General features: G+C 38.5%; 2 protein-coding genes and 1 non-coding gene across 4 annotated transcripts; 1 reads left to right on the top strand and 2 right to left on the bottom strand.

Moving 5' to 3' along the window:
* Window positions 1-1,287: 1,287 nt before the first annotated feature.
* LOC129583260 (atrial natriuretic peptide receptor 1-like) lies at window positions 1,288-9,645 on the bottom strand. The gene is made up of 21 exons (XM_055474991.1): window positions 9,106-9,645; window positions 8,759-8,800; window positions 8,492-8,516; window positions 7,797-8,116; window positions 7,566-7,609; window positions 7,246-7,284; window positions 6,794-6,871; window positions 6,391-6,528; window positions 6,278-6,328; window positions 6,004-6,180; window positions 5,608-5,779; window positions 5,035-5,381; window positions 4,768-4,943; window positions 4,152-4,494; window positions 3,684-3,990; window positions 3,316-3,535; window positions 3,040-3,193; window positions 2,914-2,962; window positions 2,708-2,757; window positions 2,291-2,382; window positions 1,288-1,532 (listed from the first exon to the last, which is right to left on the bottom strand). Exons 1-13 carry the CDS (start codon window positions 9,482-9,484, stop codon window positions 4,773-4,775), a joined length of 1,983 nt encoding a protein of 660 aa, XP_055330966.1. The 5' UTR covers window positions 9,485-9,645; the 3' UTR covers window positions 1,288-1,532; window positions 2,291-2,382; window positions 2,708-2,757; window positions 2,914-2,962; window positions 3,040-3,193; window positions 3,316-3,535; window positions 3,684-3,990; window positions 4,152-4,494; window positions 4,768-4,772.
* A 1,676-nt stretch (window positions 9,646-11,321) lies between these two features.
* Trnar-ucg (transfer RNA arginine (anticodon UCG)) lies at window positions 11,322-11,394 on the top strand. The gene has a single exon. It is a non-coding gene; the product is annotated as a tRNA-Arg (tRNA).
* Window positions 11,395-15,943: 4,549 nt separating this feature from the next.
* LOC129583229 (tetraspanin-31-like) lies at window positions 15,944-21,850 on the bottom strand. Of its 2 annotated transcripts, none has more exons than XM_055474937.1 (6): window positions 21,573-21,850; window positions 21,200-21,466; window positions 20,177-20,344; window positions 17,941-18,189; window positions 17,032-17,169; window positions 15,944-16,494 (listed from the first exon to the last, which is right to left on the bottom strand). In XM_055474937.1, the coding sequence occupies exons 2-6, from the start codon at window positions 21,269-21,271 to the stop codon at window positions 16,420-16,422; spliced, it is 702 nt and encodes a 233-aa protein (XP_055330912.1). In that variant the 5' UTR covers window positions 21,272-21,466; window positions 21,573-21,850; the 3' UTR covers window positions 15,944-16,419. The 2 variants fall into 2 exon arrangements, with proteins under 2 accessions (XP_055330912.1, XP_055330911.1); XM_055474936.1 differs by lacking the exon at window positions 15,944-16,494 and adding an exon at window positions 16,506-16,767.
* Window positions 21,851-22,245: the final 395 nt, after the last annotated feature.

Here is a 22,245-nt window from a genome sequence, read left to right as displayed (position 1 = left end):
TTACTGAGTAAACCGGCTGCATTGAAATTTCACTTATTACAATCATCCGTAATATTGTTACCAGCAACGATGTCTTCCTTTTACGGAAGTCACTGATCAAAACTAAATGCATTATCCACGATCACAATAGCATCCGAAAGTAAACAGTATTAAATACAAGCTGTCCTGAACATTCTACCATTAGAGCATTCGACTTGCCAACCGCTCTGGGTTAGCTTTTCGCTGGAAAATAATTTCGCGATATAGAAACACAGCTCAAATGACTACACCTTTACGTGCTGAGTACTAAAGAACCTATATAGCTGTAGTATCGACATATTTTAGAAATATTTCTATTGACAAATTGATCTTTGGTAAAAATATGCCGATCGAGCAGTTAAGGCGTGGTGTTTAATGTCGCGACAATTATAACAACACAAAACAATTGCATAATGCCGAGGGGCACAGGTCAGTCAGCAAACGGAGCCCTATTGGCGAATTCCGTCACCAGTTGCGTCGTGAAGATTTACCGTATTCAAGTATCTTGTTTATAGGCGTACTTGATACGCCACTGTACAGTATAAGCGGTACAACTTTTAAGCGCTGTAGAGTATTGCTGCACAAACAACTGAAGGCAAAAAGAGAAAATTGAAAATTTGTCGCCACAATCGTATTACGAGTAGTATCTAGTACTACTACATACCGTACTGCTTACTGCAACCTAGCAAAGTACGTACTACTTCACTGCTACATTTAAATACTACCGGGTGGCCCAACAGAATGGCGGTCTCAGTTTTTTGTTTGCTGTTCATGAACCGGTTGTCGTACAGCAATGGTTTTGGATTCGTGAAACTACAAATTTTGTTAGCTACTAAACGAAAAAAAATTTTGTACGCTCGTACACTACATCGCTCGTACACTATGTAAATTTGTTCCGTGGGGAGAGCCGAACAGACTGATCGTGAAATCGTGACCATAGGTTCTTGTAATTCAAATCACGGGAGCCATTTTAATAATTATTAAAACCTGTGTTTTCTCCTATATCGTGACGACATATGAAAGATGATTTGTATAATTTTGGCACACTCTTACGGCGAATTCCGGCGGAACGCGGAACATGCGTTTTAGGCATTCGTTCAGTTCGGTAGCATGTGCTGTAATACACCTCGTACGTTGTCGTAACCTCAGGAAAATACGATTCCGCGCACATTAGAGAATACAGAACTGCATAATATGGTATTGTCCTACTGATGTAAATTTTAAGACAATTAACCTTTCTCCATTCAGATTATAATGGTCATACTGCACATGATATTGCTATGAAATGACTCGAGATAACAAAAAGGTCACTTATTAACAAAACCATTTCTAAGCATCAGCAGAGCCGTCATTAGTCCGGCATAAACATACAGCATTCGAAAAGGCATTATGAAAGGATTTGTGCAATTGCGCTAGGAAATACAAAATATGGGCAATAAAAGGGCTTGTAGCTAACTGACTCTAGAGGCTTTGGTGCAGTCAACTAGCCAAAATGTCTCCATGGAGCCTTTTCCCTGAAAATACAGAACAATTACGACTGATAGGAAAGTGAGCTTTTAAATCGCAGTTGAAGAAACCGTTATGTACAAACCGCAAATATATACACAACGTTGGTAGTTTTGCTTTTAAGAAATTTAATGGATTTCAGTCGGTATAATTTTATTATAATTATACCGACAGCTTAAATAAATTATATTATTATAATTTATTTAAGCGGCGGTCCTCTCACCATGGATTTAATGAGCTGGCCAGGCGCATCAGAGAGCAGACTGGTGAAATTCGCGCAAAGTATTTTCTGCTACAACGTTTTAGTATTGAAATCAGCGCGGTAATGCTGCTTGTGTCTTGGGAACTGTTGAAAAGCAGCATGAGCTGGATGGTTTATTTTTAGTTTGTGCATAGTTTGTGTTCACCAGTTAAACTGCTTACAGAGAAGAAAAATAATTACATTTACTATGGCATAGTTGCAATATATAAAACATTTTGGGCAAGACAAATACCATATTTTGAAGATTCATTTTGCCTGTATTTTCTAAATCTTTTAACTTTGAAATTAACGTTAACAATAACAATTAGCAGTGAAAAATTATACGCATATACGCTGCGCTGTATATTATATTCAGCAGCATTCCAAGACACTCTACTCTGTGTGTACTAGCAATTTGTTTTCTTTGGCAATATATCTTTAACCCAAACTGACATGAGCTTCTTCAATTTTTATGGTTGTTCTCCCTGCGAAACGTAACATTTAAAAATGTTGTACGCAACTTACTTTTACATCAATTGTTCCACGGGGTTCGACCACAAATCCGCTTATTTTATCCAATAAAATTTTGGTGCTCTCGGACATTTGGATTTTGTCTTCTAAAATAGCCACATTTTGCATCACTTTCAACAGCTCTTCCTAAATTGGTTTCTTAATTATTCACAAGACTTCCGGTAACGTATACACTAATCAGACCTGTGCAGTTATTATTTACAATTTTCCTTAACGGGAGTAATCTTCGAGTTATCGAAGTATAACGCAACTTTGAAGCGTTACTCGCTTCCCCAAAAATTTAACTCTAACGTTACTCTCTCTTTCTCTTAGGAATTACGATGGGTGAATTTTTCGTAATAGCATCGGTCTGGTACCAAATACAAGTTCAACCAAATCACTCATCCATTCATGCAACCAATTAGCTTGTACCTTCGCTTGTGGTTTCCATTCTGCTGGCTGTATTAACGGTATCTCCAAACCTACGAAAAGCCTTTAAATAATCTGGTATAAAAATGTTGTATCATCCGTTGTATCAGAGTTTTAACCTAAGCAAAATTTAATTTGACGGGAATCAACAGTAAGCCAGAAAAACAATAACTTACAAACAGTACATAGAGGAACCAACAGTAACTTACAAACAGTATCGAGGCATCCGTGACCCAACAACGCCAGCGACACAACCCCCTATCAGCACACGCTTGCAAGATGTTGCTTTCTTGATTAATTTAAAATGGGTACATATTTCGGTCAAGGTCTTATACCAGAATTTATGCCTGTTCGAATTAAAAGACGTTTTCGGTCGGATGATGCCGATGGTACAGGGAGCATCTGTGTTGCTTGTCGCATAGCCAAAGCCATTTTCGCTATTTCTGCAGCATGAACAGTTTCCCAGCGAACCGGCAACCCGCTTACTAGCTGAAAAAATTAAATGCAGATTGCAGTATTAATTAGTCTTACCTAACCGGCTCAAAAATCTGCTTTTACCGACAACGTTGTGCGCAATGAATTTCGCATTGTGTGCAGAAGTATAAAGTTACCATGTAAGAATCATTTACGGTCTCCACTTTATACACATTAAAGCGGGAAAGGATCGTATCAAACGTGTTGTGCACTGTGTTCAACAACTGTACGCATTCCAGTGGGGTGGACCGTGAGCAAATGGCATCGAACTGCGGAATGTCGCTGAAGGATATTGTCACAGAATCAAATGTTTCTGGATGGATAGGAATTTTGTTCCGAAGACTGTGTATTAGCGACCTAAGCAAACGCAGTAAAATCATAATATAACAGTACATTCTTTGCACAAAAATATAAGTTCAGTATAATGGGTATATGTAGACTTGCACAATGAAGCGTACGATGCCGGTACCTAATCATATTCTGCAGTTCGCTGTATAGAACTTACGGTGGAATTAATTCCCGGAGCAGTTGGTCAACTTTGCGTTGTTCGGATATTAATTCGGTGGTTCTTTGGGTAACTGTGATTTCCAGCTCGATGGAGTAATTCTCCAGCCGGGACAAGATAGTGTCCATCAGCTTCCGGCGTGGAATGTGCCGCGCTATAATCGCCGTAAATTGTGCCATAAGAGGGCGTTTCAGTGGATCGGCAGCGATGCCGTACTGGATAATCTTCTGCAAGCCTTCCGGAAGTTCATCTGATGGAGGTTGAAATGTCCTTTTCATGCATATATCTTTCAGAAATTTCCAGCCTTCTGAATGAGCAGAATGCATAACAATGGTCATTCATTTCCTAATGACTTGGGCGCTATTAATTTTAATCGTCGCATACTACAAGGCATCTGTGTAAACTAAATATAGGGCCGGTATTCATTCATGTGTGACCTACAAATATATGAGTACATTAGTTTCGTACCGTCATTAAATAGCGGCATAGATAATTCCGTAATTTTAAGCAGAAAGGGCACCGATTTCGGTGACATCATCTCATACAGTATGATGCACATGCTAAAGATATCCCCTTCTTTTGAACCAATGCAGGCGACATGGGTTTGCTGCTGGATCATTTCCGGTGCAGCCCACAATATGGCTGGATCAGGTGGTAAGCATTCGGGAAAGGTGTTGTTGTGCAGTGCTTTCCTGAACCGGGTTACCACATGGTTGATCAACAAAGGACGAAAACGTTGATTGACCGTGACAGTCAGGCTTGACATCAATCCATGAAATCGTAGGGTGGATAAATGGATGAATTTCAAACCCTGCGGCATAAAAAAAAACTTTGGGGACAGTTGCAACTTACACCAATATTTTGAATTCTTTGAAAATTCCGGATTCAGTTCATTGTTAGATTTTTTGACTTTATATTAAAGAATAACTGGACTTTATCCTTGCTAAAAATATTTATTTTATAAAAAATACTTTCGACTGCATAAACGTCTTTTGTGTAAGTGGTGTATATATAGTCAAGGAAAAGCTTTCACATCAAAGGTCTGTTTTTTGCCGAAATATTTTAATTAATTTTGATCACGCACATCTATTATTTCCCATATGATGGCAGCTTGAATTTCACGATCAAGCAGCAGCCGATCATTCTGCAAAAGCGCAAAAGAGTACCGCGACTTCCGAATTCGAATATTAAAGTGGTCAGACTGGCGGCTGGTAGCACTCCAAAAAATCTCCCGATATTGTTGTGATTCATATCTTTCAACTGCGAAAAACAGAGCGAAATTATAATGAGGCTAAATTACGTAATTACAATACATGCAATATTGCTGATTTGGTGTGCGGCACGCACTAACCACATTAAGCGTTTCCCGTAGATATTTCTGGCGGGTGATCTCTTCCGGTGATACATAATAAGGTGCAATTGCTTCTGCCCACACCGCTTGATCATACTGACCAAACAGCTGCAGTTTTTGCTCGTGCCGCACAGTAACATCAGTGCTTCTGCTAACAATCAGGCAACTTGAAGACCGGTTACTAGTTTTCAGGGATTCTTTCGTCTGGAGCAACGATTCTTCCAAACACCACCATAAACGTTTGTCGTCATGCCGGAAACGGCGTTTCCAGACAATGAACAGACCGATCGCCAATATTATGACACAACACGATACGCCAATCGTCACTCCTGTTATTGCATGGTTACCTACAATTTCAGATGATGCTGAATTTTTGCTTTGTTTTCTTAAATGTGTTCATATTCAAGCGTCATTAAACCGTCTAATCATGATCCATTATACACGTAAAATAAGCCACGTGCTGTTAAATTTGGCCTTTATACGAATAAAATCCTAAGTAATGGTTTTGCTTAAATGGCAGATAGTCGTTAAGACTATTATTATTATGATCCTAAAATACATTTTTACATTTACCGTATGTTTTAACAGACAGTGAATTACCACTCAAAGCTTCTGGACAGAGATCTTGGTGAAAACCACATCGTGGCACATCCACAGGGGCACCGTTGTTACCGTACCAGGATTCAGCCAGAGCCGGTGTTATTTCGTTTAACGTAGATGAAATCGCGTCAAACTGCCAAGCGACCTAGAATTTCATAAATCCAATAATTTTATAAACAAGTCCAATTAATCACAAAACATAATGAATTATGGTGTAATGCAACCGAAATACATCTGCACAACCCGGAAGACTCTTCAAGTAAGTACTCGTAGTATAATGATCGCTACGCGGCTATAGCTAATTAATCAAATAAATTCCAGTTGGTGCAAATGTCCTTTTGTACTATTACGTATAAGGCATATAGGCACCTCAAACAACTCGGACGTCTTGTTCAGTTTACTAAAGGTCACATCCGTTCTCCGCATTCCGTTCTCAGAGATGTACATCGATCTGGATGGGAAGACAAATGTCCGATTCCACAACTCACGTGCAAACGCGCTTCCGGTTAGTTTTTGACCTCTCCGCGTTGCAACATCATTCCAAATCTGTTGTCAAAATTTTTAATTCCGGTCACACTGGTGTAATTGTACGCGCCCTAACAAAACACAGTATATTAAAAATGGAGGAGGTCAGTTAAACTACCTGCGCGAAAGCAGAGAAGGATTCGTATGCCGCAACAGCCATATCATTTTCCTAAAAACAAGCTTATTGTTGTGCATATCCAGGATAGCAGAAGACGATATCTGGTGTTTTACCACGTCGGATTTCGGTATTGTGGTGTTGTAAAAGGTCTCCGATATCCGCTCGCTCATCCCAAGAATATCTTGCATGTTTTTCCAATTCGGATTGACATTGTTGAAGTATATGAGGGATTGAAAGGCCTCAAAAGCAGCCTGCAGTAATCCACCACCAAATGCGAATGCACACGTGCTTACAATTTTATGAAATCAAATGATACTAACAATACATAGAAATGTATGCTGTAAGACTATTTGCAAACGACGTCGTGTTCTATTTTCGCCTACATCATATATATATATATTAGGACATTTTACACTATATTGAAAAATTAAGCTAAATTAGTCAGTTTTTGTCAGTGGAATTAACATCAAAGTTGCTCGAGGTCTATGGGAAATTTTGCATGAACTCCTTCCGTACATTATCGTGATCATCAAGAAGCTTCCACTCAACGGTTCCGAGTGTCGGCACTTGCGTAGGTTGAGACGATAGGTATATCTGTAACAAAAAATACAATGACATATTCTATGAAATAAGTTTGCACGGGATTCTCCTTAATTTTTAGGAGGAACGACGGAGAAGTTGCTGTTTTATCATTCAGTATAAAACCTAATCTTTAACATTGATGCAAAGTAAGGAGCAGTTCAAAGCACTCCCGTCTACCAGCACAACGATACAGCCTGATATCAAATCGCAAAACATAGACTGGTTCCTGCAAAAATAATCATTTCTCCTGCATGTCTATGAAGTATATAAATTCTCAAATAAATTCTATCTGCTACACTAAGTTTTAGCTGTATAACTATTAGAAAGCCAAACCACTAGCTAAGATTGGGATTACTTTCGTTGACAATGCCAACGATGGTACTAACATAATCTCCATTGGTCATATTCAGCTTCTTGGCAGTTATCTAAAAACGTAGAATTAATGCATATCGCAGCGGCCTACAAATACTTAACGTCAAAACAGCCATTAAAACGAATTAAAAAAATTAAAAAAACAATGTTCGTCAAAAGATACGCAGTTGAACAGAATGCAGTAATCGTAACTTTGTCATAATCATAAATTCATCGAGTGCGTATATACGTAATCAAAGACACGATAAACGTTTATAAACTACCATGGGTCAGCATGCAATTGCCTTTTTACGAGGTATAACAATTATTATAATCTTGCATGGGTAAGCCTTACCATGATTTGTCGCAGTATTTTTGGATGAGTGAAAAGAACAGCAACTGCAATGAAATTTGATTAAAATTTTCTCAATCACTTTTTACGATCGTTCTTTTTGCCCCTGATAACCTAAAATTGCATAGTTTTTGCGGCGAGTTAGGCATTTGGGCTCCGGTTTGTTTTAATTTCCATCATTTACGGTGTATGCAGAAATCATGAAAAAAGACAGTTTACGTGATGTGCGCATACCTCGACTGCTTGACTGCATCCGTCGTAAAAGGTAACCATAATCCTGGAAGCTCTTAGAGTCAAAATCCAGCTGAGAAATGACGTACTGGACAGGTAAATACGCTTCGAGATTCCGTCGCATATTACTGCACGACATAGTATAGTATGTCTGCAGCGCCGGATATTGGGTAAGGGAATCACAGAAAAAGGTCAGAGTTCGCCATTTGTACTTCTCCAAAAGGAGCTGCACCGATTGCGACACCGTATTGTGATCAACGGCGGCAAATGTCAGAACCGTCGGATACCGCTTTTTATTCGCTAATAGCCGGTCGCTAGCAATTCTGCGAACAGGAAGACATCACTAATGGTAAGTACAAGTACGCCCGGCTTAAAACGCGTTGAACAATCCGGTAGTATACACCTGTGACCGGGGATCAGACAAAATTAATCCGAGCAACATTACAAGGTCTGAAGGTCATGATGACGTTTACTAATTAGAAGCCGCTTAGAAATTATAACGTTGCACCCTTCCGTTATCTTTATAATTAAAGAAACATGTACACAAAGACTACAAAAATCGACAAGAGTCTCTAGTGGACCGATGTAAATAAAAAAACTGAAAAAAATAGGAAATAAAGAGCACACGCAGTTAACATGATTATGGGTATACGCTTAGCTGTTTTGCGATCGGAAAGGGAAGCCGGCAGGAAACTTACGCAGAAAACAATGGTATATCCCATTCTGCAAAATTGCAAAATTTAGTCTGCTTATGTCGATATGCGATGGAATTCAATCAGGCAGTTAATTTGTTAGCTATGTAATTAGAATCTACATGCAGTGAGCTTTTACTTAATTATAGGCAATGTCATTTGGATGTAAAATTTGAATACTGTACGAAATTGCTATGCCAAGAACCTAGAACCTCCGTCGATTAATTTGACTTTAGGACAAAAATTTTCAAATATCATAATATGTTGGTTTACCTCTGACAAAGTCTCCCAAAGAGATGATTTCCAGACTGCAGCCTGCAAGTTCAGCTAACATTATAAAGAATACGAAGTACATATTACGAAAAATACGAATACAAGGTAGGAAGGAGCAACGGTAAGGTAAACATTGAGTGACAGAAAGATGATATTACTGCCGTGTTAACACGGCAGCATAACCTTATGCTTTTTGGGCAATAATTAGCGTATTTACTTCCAATGCACAAAAATAACACTAAACCAGTTTTATTGTTACCATTTTCATCTATATATGTCTACTCACAACACAACAAAAAATAATTCACATTTCATTACATTTTGTGCGAGTTGAATTTATTTATTACCCGGGGCAAACATGACGGTAAAATCGTTTGGTCGCTTCATAATGCTTTCGAATATCGGGGCACTTGTGGTTAACATTTCCGCGCCTGCTTCCCAACAAAGGAATGATCCCCGTTTGTATACCATAGTGTAAGTGACATTACTGAATCCAAAAGTCTTTTTTGCATTTGCTAATGCCGCATCATATACAGGAGCGATCGCGTTGTATCCAAAAATATTATTATTCCCGTTAATCACAGTAATAATATGCAGGGGCACACTTGCATTGCTGGCCGGCGGAGAAATGATTTCCTTAACAGTATTTCCCCGTGCACAGTGCAATTTACAGTAGAGAATGTGGAAGAATAGCACGGGAATATATTTCTGCACCATGTCTACCATCACTACTTCTACTGGAACAAATGGTGATTCAATTCACACATTGTTTTCCGAAGGAGGAAAGCATTCAGAGCTTGCACTTAATTTATATAGCCTAGCGAGAAGTATGTGACTAATACTCGTACATAAACTCCCAAGTCGCACAAAACTGATTGATGCACAAATAATTGTTCATCGAAGGACTTGATATAGCATTCCGCTGATGCAGCGAAAAAAGGAAACAAAAATAATATTAATACGTTCAGGGAAAGGTTGTATGATGAACGTGATATCCGAAAGCCAAGAGCACGAGTGAGAGTATTATGGCAACATAAGAGTATATGTTGATGCCGGTATGTACATATATTCGGCCTTCCACCGGAAGCAGGCACAAATGCGTATGTATTTGCACCGTCTGCCAAAAGGGATGTGATCCACAGCTTCCGGTTTTGTTGTAAGAGAACGAAAACGGTTATTACGTTCGAAAGCATTAAGATAAGGCATTGTACGCATGCCAGTACTGTAATATTGTATAACGTTAATAGATATTATCGTACAGTATATTTATATCTATATTATTAAAAGGTACAGGTAATGTACGTGCATGTTATGATGCATTTCATAGTAAGCACCAGCTTGCAATGCAAGCGGAAATCTTACAATCAAACCGAGAAAAACCGAGAACTAGTAAAACTGGAAAAAGCGAGCAATAAACCGAGAAAAACGCAGTCGTACTTGTACGGATCACGATGTGTCGGTGCTGGGTCTGCTGATCGTGCGACGTGCAGCTGCTTTGCCCGGTGAAACAACCATGGATGAACTAACAATAATTATTTTAGTTTCCTGTGTATTACTTATACTTCGTTTTTACTACTTTAAAACTCGCTGCTCCGTATTACCGTACAGTATTGCATTCAAAAATTAGCGCGAAATTCTCTAAAATAAAGGAATTTTAACAATATTTTGCCGGTAACTGATTTTTTGTGTTAGGAAGTTAGGAACTTAAGGTTTACGGAAAAGTTTTCCCTGAAATTTCTCTTTAATAAAGCTCAGGGGACATAATTAAACCTAAATAAATCTGACGGATATTTATATGTATACAGATATTTTCAAAGTAGTGTTGACGCACAGTCAACAGGAGATAAAACGATCATACCACTCACTTCGTTCCCGTATATAGGGGGTGTTCAACTGCTGAGGCCAGCACTCCCTGTACTTGCTGCCGTCACCCGGCTGGAGTTTTACGTTGTGGCTAAACATGGTGCTTACGATTAATTGCTTATGTAATATGTACTGAGCCCGATTTAACCGAATGTATTGCCGTAACGTCACAGTGGTCACACTGTGGCTCCACTAGGCAGGTGACGGCATCAAGTACAGGGAGTGCTGGCCTCAGCAGTTAAATTCCCCCTATATTTTGACAGCTACAAGGCTGATGGCCGTGTACGTGACCTAACGGTTAAGGCTAGATGAGATTTTAAATGCATTAATAGTTAACTGAAATTTTGCTGCTGTGAATCTGTGATTAACTATTTTTGATCTGTTATGTACTCGTATTCCAAGTATCAGGGGTACAATCAACGTGCGGTTAAGGTGATGGCACCAACTTGTAACCTTATATTTTGATCACTGGAAGTCTGTGGCCGCATGGCCTAATGGTTAAGCGAAAATTCATTTTGCTGATGGTTAAAATTTATCTCAGACGTAATTAAACAAATTTGACGTATAAATATATTTTAAAATATATTTTGACAGAATAAGCTTGTAGAGTATGAGTAGGTACAGACTTTTATTGACGCACAGTCAACAAGAGATAAAACGACCACTTCCTTGCCGTATATTTTGATTACTACAAGTCTGTGGCCGCGTGGCCTAATGGTTAAGGCGTCTGACTTCGAATCAGAAGTATGTGGGTTCAATTCCCATCGTGGTCGATTTTTCCATTTTTTTGTCGGTATTTGAAGCTTTTTAAAATATTATACTGTTTTTAGTGATTAAATAATGTTCTTTTAAGGCGTCTGACTTCGAATCAGAAGTATGTGGGTTCAATTCCCATCGTGGTCGATTTTTCCATTTTTTTGTCGGTATTTGAAGCTTTTTAAAATATTATACTGTTTTTAGTGATTAAATAATGTTCTTTTAAGGCGTCTGACTTCGAATCAGAAGTATGTGGGTTCAATTCCCATCGTGGTCGATTTTTCCATTTTTTTGTCGGTATTTGAAGCTTTTTAAAATATTATACTGTTTTTAGTGATTAAATAATGTTCTTTTAAGGCGTCTGACTTCGAATCAGAAGTATGTGGGTTCAATTCCCATCGTGGTCGATTTTTCCATTTTTTGTCGGTATTTGAAGCTTTTAAAATATTATACTGTTTTTAGTGATTAAATACTGTTCTTTTAAGGCGTCTGACTTCGAATCAGAAGTATGTGGGTTCAATTCCCATCGTGGTCGATTTTTCCATTTTTTTGTCGGTATTTGAAGCTTTTAAAATATTATACTGTTTTTAGTGATTAAATAATGTTCTTTTAAGGCGTCTGACTTCGAATCAGAAGTATGTGGGTTCAATTCCATCGTGGTCGATTTTTCCATTTTTTTGTCGGTATTTGAAGCTTTTTAAAATATTATACTGTTTTTAGTGATTAAATACTGTTCTTTTAAGGCGTCTGACTTCCGAATCAGAAGTATGTGGGTTCAATTCCCATCGTGGTCGATTTTCCATTTTTTTGTCGGTATTTGAAGCTTTTTAAAATATTATACTGTTTTTAGTGATTAAATAATGTTCTTTTAAGGCGTCTGACTTCGAATCAGAAGTATGTGGGTTCAATTCCATCGTGGTCGATTTTTCCATTTTTTGTCGGTATTTGAAGCTTTTAAAATATTATACTGTTTTTAGTGATTAAATAATGTTCTTTTAAGGCGTCTGACTTCGAATCAGAAGTATGTGGGTTCAATTCCATCGTGGTCGATTTTTCCATTTTTTTGTCGGTATTTGAAGCTTTTTAAAATATTATACTGTTTTTAGTGATTAAATAATGTTCTTTTAAGGCGTCTGACTTCGAATCAGAAGTATGTGGGTTCAATTCCCATCGTGGTCGATTTTTCCATTTTTTTGTCGGTATTTGAAGCTTTTTAAAATATTATACTGTTTTTAGTGATTAAATAATGTTCTTTTAAGGCGTCTGACTTCGAATCAGAAGTATGTGGGTTCAATTCCCATCGTGGTCGATTTTTCCATTTTTTTGTCGGTATTTGAAGCTTTTTAAAATATTATACTGTTTTTAGTGATTAAATAATGTTCTTTTAAGGCGTCTGACTTCGAATCAGAAGTATGTGGGTTCAATTCCCATCGTGGTCGATTTTTCCATTTTTTTGTCGGTATTTGAAGCTTTTTAAAATATTATACTGTTTTTAGTGATTAAATACTGTTCTTTTAAGGCGTCTGACTTCGAATCAGAAGTATGTGGGTTCAATTCCCATCGTGGTCGATTTTTCCATTTTTTTGTCGGTATTTGAAGCTTTTTAAAATATTATACTGTTTTTAGTGATTAAATAATGTTCTTTTAAGGCGTCTGACTTCGAATCAGAAGTATGTGGGTTCAATTCCCATCGTGGTCGATTTTTCCATCTTTTGTCGGTATTTGAAGCTTTTTAAAATATTATACTGTTTTTAGTGATTAAATAATGTTCTTTTAAGGCGTCTGACTTCGAATCAGAAGTATGTGGGTTCAATTCCCATCGTGGTCGATTTTTCCATTTTTTTGTCGGTATTTGAAGCTTTTTAAAATATTATACTGTTTTTAGTGATTAAATAATGTTCTTTTAAGGCGTCTGACTTCGAATCAGAAGTATGTGGGTTCAATTCCCATCGTGGTCGATTTTTCCATCTTTTGTCGGTATTTGAAGCTTTTTAAAATATTATACTGTTTTTAGTGATTAAATACTGTTCTTTTAAGGCGTCTGACTTCGAATCAGAAGTATGTGGGTTCAATTCCGATCGTGGTCGATTTTTCCATTTTTTTGTCGGTATTTGAAGCTTTTTAAAATATTATACTGTTTTTAGTGATTAAATAATGTTCTTTTAAGGCGTCTGACTAGCGAATTTAATTAGCATGTTCCGATCAGTATAGTAACGATCAAAGGGAGGCGTGACCTTGGACTAGAGCAGTATAGCTCCGCTTATACCCAGCCACTAGCGCCAATAGGGATCCTGCTTCTGTTCACTCAACAGCAGACTTCACCGGCGGTAACGTGCGGTTCCTGTTATTGTGTAGGTTTGGTCAGTGGAAAGTGTGACTCTTTGCGCGTTTCAGTTCATTTGACAGCTCAAGTACACTATTACAACACTGACCGGCGGGCACGCATATGGGTACTGGTTCCGCTCTCATACGGTCTTAATTTCTAGGAACAATGTTCTATGTTTACAATGTTCCCGTAATTTCCGTTCTTTCGGTTGGTCTGGTCAAGGGCCGGCCTTGGACGTACCCGGGGCAAACACTGCCCGAGCAGTTGGTAGTCGAACTTTATGGTAATATACTGTCTGTTCGTGTCAAACTATGCCGGCATAAGGCGCTACGTTCGTATGAATTCACGGGAACTCTTGCTTTCGCGTACCCGGTACCGGTACCTCATCATTTAGGTGTACCAAGCCTCATTAGGAACCGCTCTTCACCCAAATTTGCATGTAAACGAATGCGAGGATCAAGGTCGTTTTTAACCACAGTTCTTTTTTAAATTTTAAAATGAATTTCAGAATTTATGTTTTTGTAATTTATGCGTTTTAAAATTTGCAGTGTATGAGAGCGCGTGAAAGCGAAATCTCCCGTGCATGTAAAAACATAAGTTTGGTATCATCATACGTACAGTTATTTTATGTACTCCAGTTGTTCGTTTTGTTTGCTAAAAAATTTTTGGAGCTAGGCCAGTGAATTGCTTCGCTTGATTTTATAGAAAGGTCACAAGCTGAAATATTGTTTTAAGTTAATCCGGAAAAAATTCAGTTTTTTAATACACTATCTGTATGTATTAATTGCTCCACGCAACAGTTTTTGTAAGTGTCCTTCAAGGTCACCTTGAACCCATGTCTGTACCGGTACCGGCATCCGAGGATGGTCTCAGGGCCGATATTTTTGAAAACAAAATGCATGTGCAACCCTTTTGGAACATGCTAAGTTTAATGGTGATGTCGGTTTTTTAATTTGTTTGGTGGTTTTTTCCAGCCATGTTCCACGGGGCGGCAGATCATAATATAGATCTATTTCCTTGATACCGTTTTTAGTGATTAAATAATGTTCTTTTAAGGCGTCTGACTTCGAATCAGAAGTATGTGGGTTCAATTCCCATCGTGGTCGATTTTTCTAGTTTTTTCGCCTGTAATTCGAAGCTTTTTTGATGTTATCCTATTTTCAGTATTTGTTTACGGTGTCTGACTTCAGAAGTAAGTGGGTTCAGGACCCATCGTGGTCGATTTAGAAATTTAACAGTCTTTCGCTTATGTTTGGAAGTTTTTAAAAATACGTATGTCTTATTACACTATTTTTCGCCGTTTAGCATTTAAGAACAAGTACTTCGAATCTAATTAGGTATTTGCTTATTTTTTTGCTACATGCACCTGTTAGCTATGTGTAATTTTTTAAAAGGCGCACATATCCGAAAACAAAATTTTTTATATGCGACTGCGATATTCCTTTTATATGGGTGACACCGGACATTTGGCACATCAAAAACTCTGTTTCGGCAAATGATTATGACTTTCCCCACGGTGGCACGACAGCCGACAGGTGCAAGTTGTGCGGGCTTAAAAATTAAACTTTCGTTTTGAAAGGGGTGTTGCGCTACTGTAGCAGCAGTACATAGTACATACTCTGTACAATCGAACAGTTATTAGCCGTTACATTCGAACAGTTACATTAGCCGCTTCTTAACAGTTAATTCGAACAGCAACTGCTGACCACCGCGATGCTTGGGCGTACGGGGGAACCGATTTCCACTCGGTAAAGTACATCAGAATCGCCGCAACGCCCCGGGTCATTATACGGTATTGCGGGTGTACATGTTTTACGCTCAAAGGGAAAAGAGGGGGCAAAAAATTAAAACTGTTGCCATGGGCCTCCATACAACTGCATTTAAAGAACGACTATACGAACGAACGAACCAGACCGAGGCATGCGGCCTCGGCGAAATGCATGTTAAACGTGAACGCCAATATGTACAATCTAAAATTAATAAGCGTAAATTAAGTACCAACAACCTTAAACAGTGCGAATAACCATACTCATAGGTTTCTTAGATTTTGTTAGTTTTTTTTAGATTTTCTTAGGATTTTTTACAATCGTTAGAAATCCGTATTTCCGCCGAAAAGCAAATGTTCGCCGAAAAACTGTGTGCGAATGTAGATTTCTCGTGTACTGGTAGTACAGTACAGTACTACTCGAGTAGTACTTGTCTATTAATCTACAATATCTTCGATATACTGGTAGTATAGATAAATATTGCATTTCTTTATCTCAACTGGTTCTGATCATTACTGCCAGACACTTTGCGTTCATTATCTTTAGTTTTTCCGTTTACAACAGCAGACCAACAAGCAAAGATGTCCATTCCATATTCGTAACAAAACTCAAAATCATAAAAGGCGCACGATTTACTCCATGTACAATCATGCATAGAAAATACAGCGGAAAATCAGAGGAAATATGTTTCTCCAATTTGGCATCAGAAGTAATCAGAGACGTGTTTGGCTGAGATATCTATATCCAGTACTTCAGTACAACAGGCATTCACCGAATGTTATCCGGGTTTTCCGCAGATCCCATGAGATGCCACATCTGCGACATCTCTATCATCATCCATTTCAACGAGATAAAAACAGCAACAAAAAGAGTAACACAAATATGCAAAAAAAAACTGAAATCAAGGTATCCGGCCATGTGGCCCAGAAATCAAAGAAAATCGGAAATCGCTATAGGAAATCGGCAGGATCAACATGGGGATTTTTCTGATTGCGATACCTTAACGCAATAAATATTCCAACAATCTACAATCAAAAATAGCAACACCGGGTCACAAATCGGGCAACAGAAGCGGGTTCCCATCATGTAAAATAAGAAAACCAAGTATGAAAGAGCACACAAACATAGTGAAGACGAAATCACGTACTACACGCATTTTACTACGTACATCATCAATAAATTATGTAGAAATCTATCACAAACACGGACAGGTTCTATTTGAAATATACAAGATCAGACGGATTGATGAAAGGATTGCGCTGGTTGCGGTAGCGTATGGTTAATAAAACACCCATCAGCTGCAGAAAAATCAGAAATAAATATGAAACTGTCTGTCCCCGCTAATCGTTTGCTTAAGCTACTGATTTAAATACGATTACTGTAAATCAGGAAACCGACTAGAATCAATCACTTCCATCAACGAGCAGTTAAAACAATGTGTTGCTGGTACAGGATATTTTAAGCAGATTCACTTGCTCATTCAGAAGTTTTAATTTTTTCCCGTTTAATGCCGGTCAAAGATGCTTGGCTACATATACGCTACATGCAGGTGCGGCGCTTACCTCAGTAAAACTGAAAAACAATCCAATTCCTCCACACAGCCTTAGAGACGGCTGAACGATTGATTGTAACCTAGTGTAGCAAAATTCGCACTCCGTTTGTTCCGTGCACATGGATTCTTTCCCGGAACAACAATGCAACTGCAAGAGAACAAGTTTCAGTTAAGTTATTCTTTTGAAAGGATTAACCGTCTGCATTTAACTATCCGTCTCCAGTAGATTTCGCGACAACAACGTAAGTGGAAAACTCAATTATACATTTTTACTTGCGGATTCTGCCTAAAATGTTAACTATTCCTTCACTCGGACAGCTATCTATCTGACAAAAAATTCAACTTCAAAGCTTAATGATCAATGAGCAATGTTGGTTGTTTTTTCAATGTGTGAATTTGGAAATTTTTAATTAGTCTCTATCAGCGCAAGCTTGTTGTTATCTTAATTGGCTATTGCCCGAATAAATCTATGAGCAATGAGATTCAGCAGTGCACAGCAGGATAACCTAACCCCCACCGGAAGCATACGAATATTTATGGAGCGATAAAAAGTTCAATCGTCAGTACCTCTTAACTTAGCCGAGATCGATACTCGAAGACATAATCAAGGAGAAAGATACTTCGACAACTTATTCACCAACCACCTCTTATCTAGCTAAACAATAAATGCTGATCCACGTAACAGTAACCCTCCTGGAATACCATCCCAAATTCCCAATCCCAAGCAGTCCCACAATTACAGCACTCAGTCCTATTTAACGTACAGCTTTCTGTCTCTTTTCAGCTGAAAAATCACCGCTCGTATTTCGAATTCGCGAGTACCAACGTAAGTAAATACCGGCAATCGATAACGACTCTTGCATGGAGCGCTATTCTTACTTTCGTCTTCCGCAACTACAATTACACAACATCGTTGTACCTTGCTACAGCCGCGCCGTGAGTAAAGCACTTCCTCTTCCGTGTGGTTATCTTTAATTCTATTCCAGTCCGACGGTGCTTTTTCGAAAGCACAACATTCGTAATACCCCTCTACGGAATCCCGCGTTGAGTTTTTGGACATCTTCCATCCTTCCTTCATGAGAGTGTATATTTGTTGCTCTCCGACTGCTAAGCACGCGCAAGCCACACTGAACTGGACGATAAACAGAAGGAACAGGATGACCATGTACTGCAATAAAATAAAAAGCATGATATACGATTTGGTTTACCAATATCGGAAATATTGCTAATCCATAAGCAACTACTTGTACTGTAGATCTGTATAATTTTGTAGATGTATGTGTACTTTGTGTATAAGACATTGATCATGTCGACATGAAATCCTAAGAGAATTGTTTATACCAAGTCTTCATTATCCGATCTCAAATCTGGGCGCAATTTCAGCAAAAATAATTTCCAAAAGCCGTCAAGCTCGAAATACAGCGATCACGTTTTTTTGTTTGTTGTTACCCCATCACTAACGTCATAGCGATCGAAGGAACATACTACAGCGCCGACCACAAAAGTGGCAAATTCATACAAATTCAATAAGACCGTTTAGCAGCACTTTCTAACAAATACCGTGCTCTCCTGGAATTAGCCACATTCTTATTCAAGTGTTTAAACAGACTTGCAGACTGGAAAAAATCAAATCGCCGGTTTCCTTATTTATGCAAAGCCATTGCACACCAAACACACCGGACCAGGGAGAAACCATACAAAATCCTCTTCCGGCCTATTCTGGAATCTCGAGAATACAAGGCAGCCCTGACGTCAAGCGCTGTTTATCAAGTTCCCCATATTAGCATGGAATGTTGACTAACTGCCGGAAATACAATCACTTTCACTTGTTAAGCATACAATCTCGCTTATGCGTCGCGGTTTAGCCAGATTTCATTTGTGCCGGAAAATCTAACGGCAGAAAAGTGTAACCTAGAATTTTCAACATGTTCCCCTACCATGGCCATATCCATTTCCTGACTCACGCTACAACAAAAACAGCACACACCCGCCCCAAATTAAAGAGTGAAACATTTGGTGTCTGTTAAGTTGTTATCAAGTATGCACCACTACTTCTAACATTTTAACCAAACATAAAATAGGTCAGTTTACAACTTCACTAACATTACTCATCGATATTTTCATATCGGAAACAGTGCTCACAACGGAACTAAAACGCCTTTTTCAAAAGTGTAGCGAACATCAACTTGACTTTTACAATTAATAAGTACACTGCACCCGAAATTTGCACTCGCAGCAGGAATTCGGAAGTTTTATGGTACTCTTAACGATTTAACAGTTAATACCGGTTTTTCAGTGAATCCAAATGAGCTGCATTGTAAGAAATTCCATGAATAAACAAAACGACCAGAAGCTAAACTGTTTTTGACTGCAGACGGTTATCTGATCGTTAGCTGATGAATTAAAGTCAAAAATGATAAAGAATGCAAAATCAATTTGCACAGTTGGCATTTGCTTAAGCGATCTGATAAAGAAAAACGTTCGATCTATATTCCACAATTTCACCGAAATACAGTACAGGCGTGAGATGGAAAGGGGGAGGACTGAACCGCCTTAACGTTTTTCTGATCAGCTTCCAATACCGTACATTTTCAAGAAAGACTGATCGTTATTATAATCCGAAAACTTTTCAGATTCGAAAACTTTTCGGATCCGAAAACTTTTCAAAGAAAAGCACTCGGAGTAAAATCAATTACTCCGTTTTCAATAAGTTGTGAACTTACAATTAGGACGGAATGAAATTCAATAGCCCAGGAAATGGTAATTTTGTTAGTGTCCTTGTCGAACAATTTAAAGTTTAATTTAATTTTCGATAGCTACGATGGTTAAAAAGTTACCAAGTTATCCACCGATATAGTAAAAGGATCATGCTTCTCAAATAATTCATCAAGAGATTTCTTTTCAAATAACGACAGCTGACCGAATTCCAAATCCTACGTCTCTCTTCAGGACAACCCGTGCGCGCATCGTTTCGCTAATCAATCTCACGCCTCACACATGTTCAACGTCAAACGGATTGACAGTGCAACAACACGATAATGCTCTCAAGAGCTGTCAACAGAAACCCTCACATGAGCCACGATATATTAGTCAAAATCGTAGAAAAATTCCAGTGGAAATTTCAGAGCTGGTACCAGCCGAGACATGATACTTACAAAGAAGAGCATAACCTGATGATGCTTCATGGCCGCCACAATCCCGATGATGGCGATGATGAAGAGGAAGACGCTCACCATGACGATGGCAATAATTACACCGAAATTGGATATACTGCTGGCGGCGATCCCATACCCGGCCACTCCAATCAGGATGAAAGCCACACACTGGAAACATTAAGCACATTTTATCAGAATTATTATTACGCATCGAACGGATTATGCATTAATAATACGCCGTTCATGAGATAAACAGCGCCGACTGATTAGAGTTAATGGATGGCTGTTTGCAAATTGCAACATGTGGTAGATTTCAGAGCCTACATGTTTCTCCTGCCACTGGAGGAACGGAAATCACCTCTAGGCTGTTTAAATCGTTAGCAGTTAACAATTACAGTATACAGTTATACTGTCTCCTGCATCCCAAATTTTCAGTTCACAAGGCACAGTACGCTTATGTTGCAGTAAATCGCTGTAAACTGAATGGAGTATTCTATCATTTCTATTCGTACAAAATATAGGGCTGGCATAAAATGGTTCACGGTAAATTCATAAACTATAAAATACTAAAATTTAAATTTATACCCATCTAGAGTAGCTATGGTACGGTAGCTGTCACACTAAAACAGTACTAGTACTTTTTGGCGTCTGCAAACTCAGTGCAAAGTAAGTAAAGATTGGTCTATCGAACATTAAAAAACTAGAGCACTTTTACTTAGTACTTGCCAGGTATTAGCGTTCACAAGCCCTTTAAAAATATGAAAAAAAACTGTTAATAAAGCTGGACTGGAAATATTAAGCCATAACCAACACCCATGTTTCAAAATATGGTAGTATCCGCTATCGCCAAAATATTAAAATAATTTTATCCGTTAATCACATCCACTAAAAGCCTAGAACCGTAGGAACTATTCATACGAATCCGAAATTTGCTTCAAAATTCGAACGTCAAACTACCCTATCCTGCTGGAAGTTTCGAAAGTCAGACTTAACTTAAGCTTACGGTTACAGGTTACTGCTTACTATGTAAAGGACGTTCAGCGCAATCAATGCGTTCCTGGAGCATCCGAATCCTCCAAGTACACTAACTGCCATTCTCAGGTGTTTCTGGGGGCACTCCGAAAAGGGATGACACTGACAGGAATAATATTGTCCAACTGGACCAACTCACAATCAGACACCACGCCACACAACAAACCGCCTTGGGAATGCAACTGCAACGCTGAAGTGAATGAAACAGCTGACGGTGCGCTGGCTACATGTTGGACTTGAAGTCAGTTGACGAACAATCTAAAAGCATGGAATACGTAGGCTGATGGTTGGAGGTAAAAGTAAAACCATAAGTAAAACCGTAAATCGCAGCAAGGATTTTCGCTTTATATAGTCCACTACTAACAATCAAGATGTTGCGACGCTGTCAAAGTCAGGAGATGGAAAGAAGTAGCGTTTCTCACTTTTCCCGTTGCTCGGCTGTTAAGCTTCGAAAAATTATGGGTACGCGCCTGTATAAACTAAAGTTAAACTGCACAAAACACCTATAATCTAATTACGAGTATCTAACCGAATTCTAAAGTAACGGTAAACCGCATAATTATTGTAAAAATAAGACGATCCATAAAAATTTCGACATCACTCCAATGATCAAATCCGAAAATGAAAATTAATGCCCTCTGATGACTCTGATTGTGACTTGTAGTTGTGAGTACGAGTACTCGTCTTCTCTGACTAACAGACTCCGCCTTTCAACGTTTGATTGCCGTCTGCCGACAACAGCGCATTGACGCATGCTCTTACGGCCGCGGTACTTCGAGACCTGATGCCGATGGTGAGCCGATCCTGTGATTCTGTGTTTCCGGTGCAACAATTGATAGTCTCGAAAGAAGTAAAGTGCACTCGCAAAGCAAATGCTTTGCTGCCTCTAATAGGTAAGTACTAAATAATTATTAAATGCATAATGCATTTTTCTAGCTTCTAGGGTAGTCAGTACGTACTCGTAGTCCGTAGAAAATAAATGCACATGTTTTTACAGTACTTATACACAATATAGTATAAAACTACAATTATGTAAA

Source organism: Paramacrobiotus metropolitanus, unplaced genomic scaffold (assembly GCF_019649055.1).
Source record: "Paramacrobiotus metropolitanus isolate TYO unplaced genomic scaffold, Prichtersi_v1.0 Parri_scaffold0000010, whole genome shotgun sequence".
In the NCBI taxonomy this organism is placed as follows: domain Eukaryota; kingdom Metazoa; phylum Tardigrada; class Eutardigrada; order Parachela; family Macrobiotidae; genus Paramacrobiotus; species Paramacrobiotus metropolitanus.
This window is presented reverse-complemented; position numbering and strand designations above follow the sequence as displayed.